The 17,781-nt window shown below is 49.9% G+C and overlaps 1 protein-coding gene across 1 annotated transcript; it reads left to right on the forward strand.

Moving 5' to 3' along the window:
• The first annotated feature begins 14,597 nt into the window (after positions 1–14,597).
• On the forward strand, positions 14,598–17,108 carry GUCA2B (guanylate cyclase activator 2B). Its single transcript, XM_059686103.1, has 3 exons — positions 14,598–14,753; positions 15,865–16,051; positions 16,801–17,108. Exons 1-3 carry the CDS (start codon positions 14,664–14,666, stop codon positions 16,863–16,865), a joined length of 342 nt encoding a protein of 113 aa, XP_059542086.1. The 5' UTR covers positions 14,598–14,663; the 3' UTR covers positions 16,866–17,108.
• The last annotated feature ends 673 nt before the right edge of the window (positions 17,109–17,781 follow it).

Raw genomic sequence — 17,781 nt, forward strand, 5'->3', positions numbered from 1 at the left:
TTTGACAAATGCATACACCTGTGAAACCATTGCCACCCTCACAGTGATTCTCAGCCTGTGGGTCGCGACCCCTTTGGTGGTCGAACGACCCTTTCACAGGGGTCACCTAAGACCATCCTGCATATCAGGTATTTACATTATGATTCATAACAGTAGCAACATTACAGTTATGAAGTAGCAACGAAAATAATTTTATGGTTGGGTCACAACGTGAGAAACTGTATTTAAAGGGCCAGAAGGTTGAGAACCACTGCTAGGACCTAGAGCAGCCGTGGGCAAACTACAGCCCGCGGGCTGGATCCAGCCCGTTTGAAATGAATAAAACTAAAAAAAAAAAAAAAAGACCGTACCCTTTTATGTAATGATGTTTACTTTGAATTTATATTAGTTCACACAAACACTCCATCCATGCTTTTGTTCCGGCCCTCCGGTCCAGTTTAAGAACCCATTGTGGCCCTCGAGTCAAAAAGTTTGCCCACCATAGCAAACCATGGCTCGGGAGCCACATGCGGCTCTTTGGCCCCTTCAGTGTGGCTCTTCCATAAAATACCACATGCGGGTGCGCACGTACAGTGCGATTGAAACTTCGTGGCCCATGCGCAGAAGTCGGTATTTTGTGGAAGAGCCACACTCAAGGGGCCAAAGAGCCGCATGTGGCTCACGAGCCGAAGTTTGCCAACCACTGGTCTAGGTAAACACATCCATCTCTCCTAAAGTTTCCTTATGCCCCTTTGACATTTCCCCCAACTTGCCCCACCCCCAGGCAACCACTGATCTGCTTTCTGTTTCTATGGAGTCATTGGTATTTCCTATAATTTTATATAAATTGGATCATAGTGATCAACTCATTTTTTTACCTGGCCTCTTTCACTCAGCCTAGAGGTGTGCTCCTTTTCAGTGCCGAGTAGTATTCCATTGTATGGCTATACCAAGTGTTGTTTATCCATTCACTTGATAGGCTGTTAAAAAATAAAGCTGTGAAAGTTCATGTACAAGTTTTCCCATGGATATGTGCTTTCATTTCTCTTGGATAAATAGCTAGGAATATTTACAACCCATGGCTGGGATCATAAGGTATGTATAAATTTAACTTTTAAAGAAATTGCCAAACTTTTACACCATGATTGTACCTTTTTATGTCTGTTTGCTCCACATCCTTGCCAATGCTTGGTGTAGTCAGCCTTTTTAACGTTAGCTATTCCAGTGGGTGTAAGGTGGTATCTCAGTGTGGTTTTCATTTGCATTAAAACTGTGACAATTGATGTTGAGCATTCTGACATGTGCATATTTGCCATCCATTATCTCCTTTGTTCAAATCTTCTCATTTGTAAAAATTGAGTCATTTTTCTTACTATGGCCTTTTGAGAGTTTATATAATCTGGATTCAATTCTTTTTTTGATATTTGATTTGCAAATATTTTCTCCCACTCTGTTGCTTATCTTTTTATTCTCTTAACAGTGTCTTTTGAAGAAGAAGAGTTCTTCATTTGAATTTGAAAAATACTCACCTTATTGCAAGGGGGCTTCACAGATGCTAGGGACCCACTCGAACTGCTCTGCTAGATGTAAAAAATGGGTTCTCTCACCCGAAACCAAACTGCCCTCCGCCCCTGCAGCCATATGGACTCCCCTGAGAGATTCCCGGGAGAAACCTATCTGTGCCTTGCTTTCCTTACCTGGGAAATGGAGGTAGTAACAATACTCACTACATAAGACTGATGTAGAATTAAATTAATTAATACACCTGAAGCTCTTAAAACAGTCTCGCCCTTAGCACTCAGTGTTATCGAGTATTACCATTTCACACACAGTGTTTCCATGCAAGCCAGAGACACCACCTTAGGGGGAAAAGTACCTGGACAATTCTGGTTATTTTGTTTTTTTTATAAACATTTATCTCTGTGCTAGTCCTGGGCTAAATGCTTTACCACATTTACTCACTGAAACAACCCAAAGAATGAGGTACAATCATTCTCCCCGTTGTACATGTGAGGACACGGAGACCCAGTGTGGTTAGGGAGTGGCTGAGCTAGATTCAAACTCAGTTCTGTCTGGCCTCGAGCCTGTGCTATAAACCAAAGGGCTCCTGGCCAACAAGTACAGTGGGTCATTCTTCAAACCAAGGTCTTCTGCCTCTGGCTGTGCCTGTCTAGTTGCTCTGGTGAGGGACTCAGACCTACCATGGGACCTTGTTTCAAATGAGGGAGCCTGCCCCAGGTGGGTGCCCCTGCCCCTATGTGGCTCTTCTCTAAGCAGAAATGACACAGCTTCAAGGGTCACTTGGATACGTTACACATGGACCCAGAGACTCTTAGGAATGGGAAGGAACTTGCAGGGCCACCCCGTTCAGCTTTTTGTTAACACAAAACTCTCCTATCACCGAGGGGGAGCCAGGCAGCCTTTCTGCTCCTCCATCTCCAACTGTTAGACATCCTACCTGACTCCACTCAGCTTCCTGAGACCACGAAGGCTCACAGCAAATGTCTTTGTTTGTTTTCAAATAAAGAGTGTCACCGTGGAGGTTTCCTAGGGCAGTGTTGGCCACGCCTTTACAACCTGACACCTGTGGTCTGCCAGGAGATGCCACCCCTGTCTCACACTGTGCTCTAGAGTCAGGGGTCCTGGCTGCACCAGCTGCTGGCTGTGCCACCTTGCACCTGTTATCTCCCAGAACCTCAGATTCTTTATATCTGCACCTCACAGAGGCATCGTGGGGATTGAGTGAATGAATGAACATAGAACACTGGCAACTTCCTGCACAGAATAAGTGCTCAGTCACTGCTAAGAGTTGATGCGATGGTGACAATTTCCAGAAAGGTCACAACATCCCGACAGGCTTCCAAGTCTTTTTCCAAATCGTGGTGAAAGGAGGACTGGAACAATTGGGGGGATATATGTATCAATAACACAATGATTTTTAAATAAACTGGTCAGGACACATATCCACAAACGCTACCCCTTCAAACGGACTGCCTGCGGGTGTTCAATGCTGGAAAATTTTCAGTCACTGTAGATTCCTGTGCCACTTCTTCAGGAGCCCCAGGAGTAGCAAGTCTTCAAGGGAAGGAGGTTGGACACTAAGCTGGGGTACCATTTGGGGTCCAATAAAGTGTAAAAGAACCACCACAGAACTAGCTTTCTTCAATTATTTTACTGAGCAATGGAAACGTTGGAATATGTGGCACATGCCACTCCTTTGAAGTTGAGTAGCTATTTTATCATATTCATTCTGATCTTTTTTCTCAATATCATTTCCATGACTTTTCTGATTCACTCATTCCAAAAGCATATCCTGCCTTTCAGCCAGACCACTGCCTTCTAGTAATTCCCCAAAGTGGCAAACCCGAAGGGAAAGAGGAAGGACCGCGCTGTGTGCTCTCCAGGCCTTGGAGGGAATAGGGACTTGTCCCATGCATGGAGTTGTTACCTGCAAGTCTACAAGGAAGGTGAGACTATAGGCATCCAGGGGATGGGCACTGTTCAAAAAGGAAGAGACTCTAAGTGTCGCGTGGCCGAACTAGAAGAGTTCACAGTGCAGCCCAGCATGCTCAGCTAGACAGCTCTGCTGATCTTGCTGGGCTCAGCCACACGGCATGGGCTGCTGGCTGAAGGCTGCCCTCGCGGAGCCTCGGCTGCACAATGGGGAGACTTAGTTCACTACGTGTGTCTCCTCTCCTCCAGCAGAGCAGTCAGGAATGCTCATATGGAGACAGCAGAGATGCAAACGAGTAAGCAGAAACCTGGAGGATTTCTTAGGACTTTGGCTTGGAACTGGCATACCCTCACTTCTGCCTCATCTTCTTGGTCAAAGCAATGGGGTATATGCTTCACCTTTAAGGAGGAACCCTGAGTTCCCATGACGGTGGGCACTGATGCAGGGAGGGACAGGAAGTGGAACCATTTAACGTGTGGATTTGGGGTCCTTGGCTCCTTCCATCTTGTGATGGAACCAACCCTCAAAGCTTTGTCATCATCTGAAACCAATCAGTAAAAGGGGAAGCAAGGATGGAGGCAGCATACTGCCTCTGAAGAGCCTTGAACTGTGTGTGGCCCACACCACTGCCTCTCACCTTCCAGGGATGAAGGCCAGTTATGTGACCAAGCCTCGCTGCAAGTCCCCAGCCAGGCACTGCTCTCCAGTCCTGTCTACGTAGTATGGGAGGGGAGAGGGAACTTTGATGGACACCAGCCATCTCTGCCACAGGAAGTGACTCACCACTGTGCTACCCTAAATTCCTAAGGGAATGAGGAGAGTAAAACGTCCTGCCTCATAGCCCTGCCTCAGGTAGAAGTAATGGCAATCCCTCTCTAGTAGCCCAGATCACCCAGCCATATCTTTCACAGGGCACCAGAGAGCAGCATCCGCATCAGGCACTGACCTACCAGCGCTGCAATGATGCTAGTCTTTGCAGGTCCTAGTGCAGCAGATGGAGAGATAGAGACTGGACACATTACACCAGCGGTTCTCAACCTGTGGGTCGCGACCCCTTTGGGGGTTGAACGACCCTTTCACAGGGGTCACCTAAGACCATCGGAAAACATATATATAATTACATATTGTTTTTGTGATTAATCACTATGCTTTAATTATGTTCAATTTGTAACAATGAAAATACATCCTGCATATCAGATATTTACATTACGATTCATAACAGTAGCAAAATTACAGTTATGAAGTAGCAACGAAAATAATTTATGGTGGGGGGTCACCACAACATGAGGAACTGTATTAAAGGGTTGCGGCATCAGGAAGGTGGAGAACCACTGCATTACACTGTCCCCAGGCTCCACCTAGACTCCTGAAGACAGACCCAAGCTCCCGGTGGATCCACCTCCTTCGCTGCAACTGCCCTCCGCCATGAAGACACTGCCACGCAAGCACTGGGGACACCCAGCCAGCATCAAGCTCCAGGGCTCAGCCACCGGGGCAGGAGGAGCCCCTGCACCCCCTGCCCGCTTCCTCTCCGAATGACGGCCCAGGAGCATGCGCCTCTGGAAAGCAGCGGCCGGCTTACCAGGCCTCTCTCCAGAAAGCCGACAGGAAGTGCATACCAACGAGCCCCAAGGCGGTGAGGAGGGGAACGCAATTAGAGCAAAATCTGCTTACAGTTCAGATGTAATATTTGGAAGGGATAATCCTGAAATAAGAGATTGCCTGATTTCTCTCCCAAGCCTGTGAATGGTTCATTAGCTCCTATTTGACATTTGATGGTTGAGTCTGATTGGCTTTATTGTGGAATTGGACTTCAAGAAGTCCCCAAGACAGAGCAATCACGTTTCACAATGATCCCCAACTGCACGTTTAACAACATAAATAAATGGCAGCTGCGCCTCGGACTTCAATCCCACGCACGCTGCAGGGGAATTTGTATTTCGTCCCCACTTAATGAACCTCACTCCTGCCTGGCACAGCGGGGCCCTGACTCAGCAGCTCGGGTTTCCTCGGCAGTTCAGCCCGGGTGCTACACACAAAGAGCCCCCAGGCCGAGCGTCGTAAAGATGAGCGTGTGCCCGTCTCGCGTGGGCCACTGAGGCCCCGCAGGAGTGCGAGATGGAGGTCGTGTCCTGGCTGGGATGCAGGCTAACTGTACAAACGGGTCATTTGCACCCAAAACAGAAATGATAAAGGCGGCAGGTGCTGGGTTCCATGATGAGAGCGAGCATAAGGGCTGCGGAGTTCCCAAGGAGAGGAGAGCAGGACGGACCATGGTCACGGCTGCCTCCCTGGAAGAAGGGGCTTGAGCGGGACATGGGAGAGGGCAGGGGAGGCATCCTGGGCATGAGAGGTGAGCAAAGGGCAGGAGGAGCCCGAGGGGTCCCCCACTTCCTTGCTGGAGGCAGGCGGTGCCTCCTCAGGGTTCCTGACACTCAGCACTGTCCTCATCTGTCCTTACCGGGTCATGGGCACTTTGAGGGCGGGACTATCTTACCCATTTCTGAGCCCTGGTACCCAGTAATGTTTGTTGGCCAAATGAAGAACTGCACCTAACCCTGTTACATGCTCTCAGTGTGTTGTTATTACTGTTTTAAGGGTGTAGTTACAGGAACTAGCATCGGTGTCGTTTCTTCAAGAGATCTGGATTCCAGGAATCTCTGTGGGGCAGTGTTTACGCCAAGTTAGTAAACCTCTCTGTGCTCTGATGGTCCCTGTAAAGGGAGTGTTCTACAGCCTGGGGCTGTGTGAGGAATCCGTGGGTTTGGACTTGGAGAGCCCCTAGGTCAGGCCTGGCCCATCATCAGCTCCGGGAGAACGCTGCCTGGCAACCTGAGCTCTCCTTTCATCCTTGTTATCCCCATTTGGCAGCCCAGGTGTGTCTTTCCATCTCGCAGTGGGCAGCACTGCCGCTCAGAGGAGTGAGTGATTGGCTCTAGTTCACACAATAGTGGGACCTTGGCTCTGCCTGACTTCAAAGCCACAGCATCCAGACAGCTGCCATGGGGGCACACAGATTCAAATACACACACATCCTTGCTGCACCTGCCTTTGACCACCTGGGAGGAGGGCAGGAATGCCGGCAGGAGCCAGGGCCAGAGGCACATTCCATCTCCTCCCAACAGAACAGTCCAACTCAAGCAGATCTCTTGAGACCCGCCAGTCTCATCTTTGCTCTGTTCTCCCTCTGCCTCAGGCTCCCCCCAAGACCGGGTTTCAGTACCAGGTCCCTCCTGTGGCTTGAACTTTTTCCTTCCTCTCCTCCCCATGTCAGCCCTACTGCTCACCTCAGCCTCTGTTACCTGGAGACCAAAGACTCCGGTATCTACCTGCCAGCAAGCAGGGACCTTCCCCAAACGACTTTAGGCATCGCCCCTCCTAGCAGCGCCGAGGAGCATCACTAGGTGACTGTCACGGTCACATTGGTAGGACTCCCCCAGACATAGACATGGGGACAGAGAGGTTCTCCATCGCCTCAAATCAGACAGCATAAATGTTTGCTCAACCAACAACTCTCAGGGAGATATGGATTTGTTAAGGAACAAGAGCAATTCATCTCTCTGCCTGCAGTGTTCCCTGCCCTTCACCAGGGGGCAGTCCTGATTCACTTATTTGTGTTTAAACGCTACCCAATCCCCAGTCCAGAAAGAGGCTGGCTAAGAACATAAACCTGAAAGAGGTGTGTGTGTGTGTGTGTGTGTGTGTGTGTGTGTGTGTGTGTGTAGATCAGTACAATATGGGTAAACTAAGAACATGTTCCAAAGAGAAGATATAGGTTGAATGAGATTCGGGTACTAATATTGAAGCACACATTTGGTTCTAGGCTTCAATTTGATCATAGTAAGAATAGAACATACACTGGGTCCCCCACTTCTCCAGAGAAAGGCCAAAACTGCATGTAGGAGGCTGTTGGGAAACCCACCACACCTTGGTTTATACAACTCCCCAAACAGGGTCTTCCAGACTGGCTCTGCTCCTGTGTTGGGTCCAATGTACTGATCCTTATTTAAATTTGTCATCTCTCCATATTGCCCTTAAATTTAAAGTGATAGTTCAGAGCTCTGGCTCTAGAGCCAGACCTCCATTCTCACTTGGTCCACTTCCTCTCCCCCTCTCCTCTCCATCCCACTCCGATAGGATTTTCATACACTGCTTTCCTGAAATTGATCTCATCGAAGTCACCAACAACTTCCGTGTTGCCAAATCCAGGGGCAGCTCTCAGCCTGGCTCTTGGCAGAGCTGACCCAGGGAGCACGCTCCTGTCCCTGAACCCTTTCTTCCTTGGATTCAAAGACACGAGCCTCTTTTTGGTCTCCATCTACTGCTCCTTCTCCATCTGCTTTGCTGGGTCCTCCCGCTCTGTCTTACCTTCAAACGTTGCCGTGCCCTGTGATGGCTCAATCCTGGGACCCCTCTTCTTCTCCTTTCAGTCACTCCCTCAATCCAGTTTTGGGACTTTTCAGTATCAGATGCACCCTGATGACCACAACATGTGTACCTGTGGCCCATATCTCCACTCACATGTCCAACAGGCATCATACACTGAATCCCTCCAAACCTTTGGTCCCCTCGCCAGATTGATTTCCCACCTCATTAGATGGCAGCACCATCTGACTTGGAACAACCTTAGACGTGTCCTTGACCCTTTCCATCCAAGGAAACAGAAAATCCTGTGGGTTCTGGCTTCAATTAACCTACAGCCCTTCCTTGCTGCCTCTATTCTGACCTCTCATCCAAGCCATTGGCACTGCTCTGTGGGCAGTGGCTCTGTCTGTTTTCTTGGTTGGTGTATCCCATAGTAAATATTTTGTTGGTTAAATTATTGAATACCTTAGAGTTTGCTGTGCACATAAGACACAAAAAGGAATATGTATCTCAATAAATAAATGATTTCACAACTATAGAAATAATAACAACCAACATTTTTTAAACACTCACTGTGTGCCAGGCCCCTTATATATGGCAGGAAGATGCTAGATGAGATGAATGAAGCTCAGAGAAGTAGGAAATTGTCCAAGGTCAACATCTAGTAATTGATGGAGTAGATATTTGAACCATAGTCATTTATTCAATTTATCAAATATTTGTTGAGCATCAGTTATGTGCCATATATTGTTTGGGAAATAAACAAAACAGACAAATTCCTTACTCTAATAGAGCTTACATTCTAGTAAGGAAAAAAATGCAAGAAATGAAACATACATTATGACAGGTGCTACAAGAAAGCAAGTTAAAGAAATGAGTGAAAATAGGGAAAGCTCTTGAGCAAGGATGATCAGGAAAGATGTCTTTGGGGAAATGACATTTGAGCAGAGACCTGGATAAAGTGAGGAGATGAGACATATAAATATGTGAATAAAGAGCGAAGACCCTTTCCTAGCTGGTTTGACTCAGTGGATAGAGCATTGGCCTGGGGACTGAAGGGTTCCAGGTTCGATTCCAGTCAAGGTAGCATGCCTGGGTTGCAGGCTCAGTCCCCAGTAGGCGGTGATGCAGGAGGCAGTCAATCAATGATTCTCATCATTGATGTTTCAATCTCTCTCTCCCTCTTCCTTCTTCTCTGAAATTAATAAAAATATATATATATATTTTTAAAAGAACAAAGGCCCTAAGATAAACAATATTTGGCATATTTGGGTGGCAACAAGGAAGCCAGTGTGGCTGGAACCCAGAGAGTGAAGGGCAGAGATTTGGAGTTGAGGTAATAGGTATGGAGAGACACCACAGCGACCTTGGAGGCCAGTGGAAGCCTTCAGATTTTACCCCGAGTAAAGTGAGAAGCCATTATTAGTAGGTTTGAGCAGAGGAGAAAGATGATCTGACTTGGATTTTAATAGAATCACTCTGGCCAATGTGTGGAGAAAGGCCTGAAGAGGGGCAAGAGTGGACTTAGAAAGATCTATTTGGAGATCACTCTTGGCCAAGCTTTGGTGCCCAGTTATTTGGTCAAATACTAAGTGATTAATGTGGGCAGGCTTCATCCAATCAACTGACGGTCTTAAGAGCAAAGACTGAGGTTTCCTACAGAAGAAGGAATTATCTTGAAGACTGCAACACAGAACCCCTGCCAGGGGTTCTTGCCTGCTGGCTTCTCCTACAGTTTCAAGACTGCAACATCAACTCTTATCTAAATCGTATCCTGCCAACCTGCCCTACAGATTTCAGATTTGCCTATAATTGAATGAGCCAACTGCTTAAAATAAATCTAGATAGATAGATCAGATGATCAATAGATAGGAGAGAAGAGAAGAGAAGAGAAGAGAAGAGAAGAGAAGAGAAGAGAAGAGAAGAGAGGAGAGGAGAGGAGAGGAGAGGAGAGGAGAGGAGAGGAGAGGAGAGGAGAGGAGAGGAGAGGAGAGGAGAGGAGAGGAGAGGAGAGGAGAGGAGAGGAGAAGAGAAGAGAAGAGAAGAGAAGAGAAGAGAAGAGAAGAGAAGAGAAGAGAAGAGAAGAGAAGAGAAGAGAAGAGAAGAGAAGAGAAGAGAAGAGGAGAGGTATCTCTTTCCCCTATTGGTTCTGTTTCTCAGGAGAATTCTGACTAATACAAGGCTGTTGCAATAATCCATGAGAACAATGTTCAATAATGATGGCTTGAACTTTTTTTAAAAATTAATTAAATCTTTATTGTTCAGGTTATTACATTTGTTCCTCTTTTTTCCCCCCATAACTCCCCTCCACCCAGTTCCCACCCCACCCTCCTCCCTCACTCCCCACCCACTATCCTCATCCATAGGTGATGGCTTGAACTTAATAGCAATGGAGATGGTGAGATATGGGTAGAGTCTAGAAATATTGTGAAGGTAGAGCTACTGGATTTGCCTGTGAATTACATTTGGCAAGTGAAAGACAGATAAGCATCAAGAATGACTGCCATATTTTTGGCCTGAGCAGCTGGGTGGATGGTAGTACCCTAAACTGTTATGGAAGAAACTGAGGAGCTAGAATAATAAGTCCATAGCTGAGAGAAAAAGTCAGGCTAGGGAGTGGAGAGGGCGCCTACTGATGGCATTAAAGTCCTTGAGACTGGATAAGATCACCAGTCTTGGTAACTGTGGACAAAAGGAAGTGGCCTGAGGACTGAGCTCTGGAGCCCTTGGGCATTCTAAGGTCTAGAGATCAAAAAGAGAAAGAAAAACCAACTAAGAAAACTGAGAAGATGGGCCAGTGAAATTGGCAGAAAATCTGGAGAGTGAGCATCTCAGACACTGAGTGCAGAAAGTGCTTTATTCCAGTGGTCAGCTGTGACAATCGCTCTGGGAAAACGGTCAGTTTGGAGTCAGGGAGAGTCATGGGCTCTGGGGCACCATGGTGGTAACAGGAAGTCCAATGTGGAGAAAGAAGCCGCCCAAACACGCACACACAGGCCAACTGTCACTGGCTCTGACTGAGGCTTCCACACAGAAACCAGAATCAGAATCACTTCCCACGTCCCTAAAGAAGGAAGTGTCCTAAGAAATGCCAATTTACAGTGGCTCGATGGGCGTAGCAGCATGGGTTTGCATCTAAGATTTTGATGGATGGAGGGTCATTCATGAAGTGATTAGGAGGATATGGATTGATATGTGAATCTGAGTCATATCAGGTAGATAAGAAATATGGGGATCCCTGTTCGGTGCGCCAGATATGGGGGCATAGCGTTCTCTCCTCTTGCGACCAGCGCAGAGAGAGAGAGAACTCAGGGGTTGATGAAATCTTGAATAGAACGCCACGAGGTTTAAGGAAAATTGAATAAAACAAGACTGAGACAGAAATAGAGGAAAGCTGGGACCGGGTATGGCGTCTGCTCTCTGATAGATGAACAGGGCCCAGAACCAGTGTAGCAACTTTTATTTATAGCCAAATACCAGGAAGTTTTACTAAGGGTAAGTAAAAGGGAGAATGTGTGCGTTCTTGTAGCTTCCTCGTAAATAGTCACCACCTGGTGGGTCCGAATCGCATTCCTTCCTGGTGCTTGACTAGATTTAGATAAGAACCATTTCCTGGCTTTGAAGATCAACTGAGGCATTCCCACCTCTTGGTTAGATATGCCCCCAAGATAAGGCCTCCAAACCTTACAATTTGTTCCTTGTCCCTCGGTGTAGGGCCAAGGGGGCTGAGCTTGCTCAGGTGGAAAGAGCAAGGATTTGGGAGTCAAGCATCCTCATGACAAACTCCAAAGCTAGAGGCAGACCATCTTTTTACAAATGAGAACCTGAGATCATAGAGGCGATACATTTGCCCAAGGTCACACAGGTGGTCAGATCCAGCTCGGACAGATGGCACATCATGGTGTTCTGGCTGCACAGGACGAAGATCAGAACCGTTCCAGCTGTGGGGTCAGAGGCGCAGTTTGTCAGGGAGGACTCCATGGAGAAGGAGAGGCAGGAAAACCACGGCTCGCTGCGTGGCCTCCACAGGCCAGGCACGCGCGAGTCCCCAGTCACGGGCGCCGCTGGGATAGGGGTTTCCATTTGTCCGCACAACAGCCAGCCACTATGAGTTGCTCATTATTTCTTCTACTTATTGATGAAGAAAGAAACAGAGGCTCCGAGAAGCTAAGTAACGTATCTAAGATCACACAGCTGATAAGTCGTTTAAACCCAGATCTTCTTCCCTCCACGGCCTAAGTCTCTTTTTCTTTTTTCTCTTTTTGAAAAATATATCTTTATTTCAGAGTGGAAGGGAGAGGGAGAGAGAGTTAGAAACAACGATGATGAGAGAGAATCATTAATAGGCTCCCTAACCCTAACCCTCCTGCATGCCCCACACTGGGGACCAAGCCCAAAACTGGGCATTGTGCCCTGACAGGGAATCAAACCCTGACCTCCTGGTTCATAGGTCGATGCTCAACCACTGAGCCACATCAGCCGGGCTAGGTCCCTTTTTGTATAACACCGTAAGCTGAGCAGAGGCAAGAATTTCATGCATAAAACCTGCTCACCCCTCTTACTCTCAGAGTGACCATTAAAGTAATAATATACACGGAGCCACTTTAAAATGGAGCCAGGCTGCCATGCCAGGGGAGCTGCCTGGCATGTCTTATGCCTCAAACCTTGGGAATGTTAAAACGGGCAAACTAGCTTATGGGCTGGGCCTAAAGCAGCATCGTGCCCCAAAGAACTGTTTCAAGGATAACCAGAGAGCAGAAATTATGGCTACCGGACCGATGGCGACCAGACCGAAAATTAAAAACATCGTTTAGAATTCGCATCACTATCTTATGTTACCTGCACGAACAGAAATGCCGTCTTCCGATTGATATAACCATTACCCTTCCTTTTCTCTTCACACTACTTGCCTTTGTCTCCTACTCAGAACATTATCTGGGCTTCTGCCTGAACCAGTGCTTCCCAAATAACTATTCTTCTATCTCAAATAAACATGTGTTGCCTTTCACCGTGAAAGAGCTTTTACGTTTACATTAACATGACCTTAAACATGGTGCTTGACCTCAACGGGCCTTGGGTTACTCACCTGTGAAATGCAGACAACCGTTACACCCATCCTCTAGGACCGAACAAGATTGTGCCCATAAAATAGCACAGTGCCTCGCACACGGTGCAGGCTCAAGAAGTGAGAGCCGCTGTTCCTGATGACTATTTTCAGTCCACAGATGGGGAAGCATGGAAGAGTCCATTAAATTCTTCGGCATCCAAAGAGTAAAGGCTGAAGTCTGGATTCAAAGCAAGACATAGGACACACCACGTTAACTCTGCTTTTTCCATTTCACCCCAAGATAAGGAAGGAAATGCGTTGCAGGCAGATGGAATGCGTCCGTGAAAGCATGCGATGAGATTAGGCCTGTGTGGCAGAGGTGGTCTGAGGGAGCGTGATGAGGTGCTGGCACAGGTTGGAGAGGGGCCTTCCCTGTTATGCATGGGTGCCTACCATATACCAGGCTCAGTGCCCAACAGAACTGAGGCCTGGCAGGGGCACCGTTTACAGCTTCCTGAGCAGGCAGTGGTGATAACGCCTGTGGACTTTACTCTCTTTTTTTAAAAAAAATGGAAAATAGTTTATTTAATTTTTCTTTGTGATACTTTCTAATACCATGTGCATGCATTTTCTCTTCTATGATATAGAGGGGAAGAGAATATAATTTTTTTTCATCTACTCTTTTTTTTTATTGCTTAAAGTATTACAAAGGGTATTACATATGTCTCCTTTTTTTTTTTTCCTCCCCTTGACCTTCCCCTGGCCTCCCCTACCCCCCAGTGTCTTGTGTCCATTGGTTATGCTTATATGCATGCATACAAGTCCTTCGGTTGATCTCTTACCCTGCCCCCCTTCCTGCCCCCCAACCCTCCCCGGACTTCCCGCTGTAGTTTGACATCCAACAGACTGTCAGACTTTACTCTCTTGTCCCTGACCCAACCTTCAGACATGAAATCAAACCGTGAGCTTAAGGGCCCTGCTGTGGCGGGTATTACCCAGAAGAGGGCAAGCTCACGCGGGCCCCATCACTCTCATAGCAACCTCACGCGGTGGGTTCCATCATTCCGCCCATTTGATGGAAGAGGAAACTAAGGCTCAGTCAGAGCTGATGTGACTTGTCCGAGATCACGCAGCTGCAGGCTTTGAACCCGGGTCATTCTGTCTCCGAGGCCGGGCTCTGGTTACTGGCCTCTGAAAGGCAGAGACAGGTGAGATGAGTCAATCATAGCCTGAGGACATCCAGGCCCCGTGGGAGATGCAGGCAGCGGCAGGCTGAGGGCCTGGACTCAGACTGATCAGAAGGAGGATGGTCCTTAAATAGAGCTGGGAAGAGGGGATGGAAGGAATGTGGGTCTAGGGACACAAGAAGTTCTGTATCTGCCCACCTTCCCTGAGCCAGCATCTTGTGCCCAGTGAACCATGGGCTCTCCTGGGTCAAAGAGAGTGGAGTCCTCACTTTGCCATTGACCAGTGCTGTGACCTGAGTGGGGCAAGTCACTTTAACTCTGGAGCCTCACTTTCCCTGTTTGTAAGATGGTCTCCCTATCATCTCACTCGCTTAGGTACCCTCAGGAGGAGCAGAGGAATGTGCTGCGGTCCCAGGCCCGCCCACAGAGCCCGCACACGTGCCCTGGCCTCCCTGCCTTCACTCCCTTCCTAAGAATGGACTCTGGGCTTGTCATAAAGTCGGCCAGGTGTCGGCCCCACCCGGGCTTCCCAGTTAATGAGTGACCAGAGTACATGGCTTATAAAAGCTGCTAATCAGAGAAGCAGGTAGCATCTGGGTGGGTGGCTGTGGTGAGGTACAGAGGGAGCAAGATGGGTGGCAGGACTATGTCAGGGCTTCTGTCTGGAGTGACTCTGGTCCTCCTGGTGCTCCTGCAGAGCACACAGTCAGTCTACATCCAGGTGAGTCCTTCCCGCCAGAATGGCTTTTCACTAAAGGTTCCCATGGTGGGAGGTTGGGATGGGGAGAGGATGCTGGGAATGCATGGGATACAGGGGGGCACAGGGCCTAGGGTTCAGCTCAACACACATTCACAGCCCAGGGACTAGGACAGCTGGGGGTGTGGGCAGCCAGTATACCTATGGCTATGGTGATAGTGACAATAGCAATAATAATAAATGGCTGTTATGCAGCATGACTCTCCTTGAAGGCCAGCCCATCCTGGTCAGAGGGCAGAGTATGGAACAAGGCTTGGAGCCTGTCCTTGAGATGCCTGAAGGGGGAGGGGAGACCCCTATAGGCTCCCACAGCTCCCCATGTTCACCCCTGTATGGGTGCAGGGGAGAAGCACCAGAAAATGTTTTCCTGGCAGGTAACTTGAGCTGACATTGCAGGATGAGCAGGAGGTAGCAAGGCATGGAGGACGCAGACGGCCCCAGACAGAGGGCACAGCATGGGGAGCAGCCCGTGAGGCTGGGAAGAGTCACAGAAGCAGGCCTGTCTGTGTGACAGGATGCCGCTGGCCTCTGGGCACGGCCGGGAGTAGCGCTTGGGTGCCTCCCACTCCTGCTGGGCAGGGCCTCCTTGAGAAGAGCAAAGGGCCCTGTAGAGGGTACCAGAGAGCCTCCACCCACCCTGGCAGCCTGGCCCTGCAGCCTGGCCAGCTTGGGGTTGCCATCATTTTGGCATGTCGGTTCAGGGGAGGTCACCCAGTTACGGAGTGTGCCCTGGGCACCAGGCACCGGGGAGGAGGGGACATGGTTACCTCCATTTGTCAGATGAGGCTCAGAGTGGGGAAGAGACAGGCACCTGGTCGGGAAGAGGTGGGATTTGAACTGGGGGCCACTGGCCTCCAAAGCCCATGTCTTGAACCACGGTGCTCCACACACAGCCTTGCTGTGGCCTCATCTAGCAGTGACGTGGGCGGGGGGGGGGGGGGGGGCTGCGGCCGGGGTGTGAAGTGTCAGGCACTATCTCGTACTTTCCCTGAGGACAGGAAAGGCTGGGGGTCTGAGGAGTCCTGGCCTCCTAGTCTAGGTTTTGATGCCCTCCCGTTTCTTCCCACCTCCCCAGTACCAGGGCTTCCAGGTCCAGCTAGAATCCGTGAAGAAACTGAGAGACCTGGAGAAGCAGTCGGTGCTCAGCCCCCGCCTGCAGGCCCAGAGCCTCCTGCCCGTCCCATGCTACCACTCGGCCCTGCCACCGGACCTCCAGCCCATCTGCGCCTCCAGGGAGGCCGCCAGCATCTTCAAGGCCTTGGGTGAGTGTCCCCACCTTCCTGCCCTTGTTCCCTTCCTCCCCACACCCCAGGTAAGGTTCAGGTTCCTCCACCTCATGTTATTTCTATTAAGTACCCAGTGGCTGAGGACAGGGCGATCCAAGATACGCAACACCCCTTCCCCAGTTTGGGCACCAAAAGCCAGGCATGAGGAAGCCCCTGAGCTCCCAACAACCAGGACCAACTGGTCATCCTACATCAAAGACTTCTCAGATGGGAGGGGAGGGCCCTGGGAAAGGGACCCATGAGCCCTGACTGTGATGCAGTGACGATGGGGAGCACAGCGGGGCACGAGGAGGGGTGACTCACGCCTGGGGTGGCATAAAGAGTCTGAAAGGCTTCCAAGAGGTGACATCTAGGCTGAAAGGGAAGGGATGAAGCAGAGCTGGCCAGGAGCATGTAGTGACCAGCTAGCATTTAGTGCCGGGTCCTTGTCAGTCCTGTGCCTGCATCCTCTCCTCACAACCACCCTGTCAGGCCGTTCCTGTCCATTCAGGATGCAGGAAACCCAGGCACAGAGTTTAAGAGACTTGCCCAGGCACTGCAAGGAAGGAGAGGGCCCGGGACTTAAGCCCAAGATGCTCACTCCGTTTCTAAAATGCCATGCTCTTCACCTGTGAGAAAGATGCCGGCCCTCTAAGCAGGCTTCTCTGGCCACCTGGCCAGCAGCTCCCTGGACCACAGGTGCTTCCGGTTCATGTTCAGCTGACCGGTTCTCTCCCCCTGCCCAGAGACCATCGCTGCCAGCAACCACTGTGAGCTGTGCGAGAATGTCGCCTGTACCGGCTGCCTCTGAGGTGGCCCTGGAGATCCTGCGCCAGCCCAGGGACACCTCGCGCCACCCCCCCCCTCCAACCACTGCCTTTGCAGCCCCCACCCCCACCCAAGCTCTGGCGGTGCCCTGGCCACCTCGGTCATTGCCACCCTCCCAGGCAAATCCGCTGGGTCTGGCACGGAGCAGTGTGACTCGCCGTTGGAGGAGAGTTTGGCCCCTTAGAAAGCCCTGCTGCTGAATAAAGATTCTCCCCCGACACGTGAATCCGAGTCCACTTGTTCATCCCCAGGAGCCCGGGAGGAGCTTCGTGGGAGCCGGGTGGGCTGAGGACAAAGTGTGGACTAGAGTTAGGACTCCCCAGGGTTCCAGCACCCAAGGAGTCGGTTCACTACGTCCTGGTCGGTACAGAAGGGGGTGAGCTCAGGGTGGGAGACAAGGCACGCAAGGTCCACGGAGCACCCAGACTCACGTACCCCAAGCTGAGCTCAAGGCCTGGCCTGGCTGCAGGGCCAGAGCTCTGCGCTCCTGATGGGGGTGGGGGGAGCTCCCTGTCTTCACTGGGACAGGAGTGGGTGGAGGAAGGATCCCGTGGTGCCCCCTCCCAGGCCCATCGTCAAGCTGACCACGTGCTCACGGTGCCTGAGAAGATGGCCCTTCACTTTCACCTCCGGTGCCCCCAGCCCCAGAGAATATCAGTAACAATAGCCATCGTTTATTGCGCGTTTGCTACAGCCTAGGCACTATTCTAAACCCTTGGCACGCATTAGCGCATTAAGCCTCACAGCAGCCTAACGAAGCAGGTATGATTATGATTAGCGTCTCCACGTTACAAAGAAGGACACCGGGTTCTGAGATGACCGGTCCAGGCTCAGCAAAGTGGTAAAGCAGGATTCTTCCCGCAAAGCCTGGGCCAGAATCCATGCTCTGAAACGCCAGG

Source organism: Myotis daubentonii, chromosome 3 (genome assembly GCF_963259705.1).
Source record: "Myotis daubentonii chromosome 3, mMyoDau2.1, whole genome shotgun sequence".
In the NCBI taxonomy this organism is placed as follows: Eukaryota; Metazoa; Chordata; class Mammalia; order Chiroptera; family Vespertilionidae; genus Myotis; species Myotis daubentonii.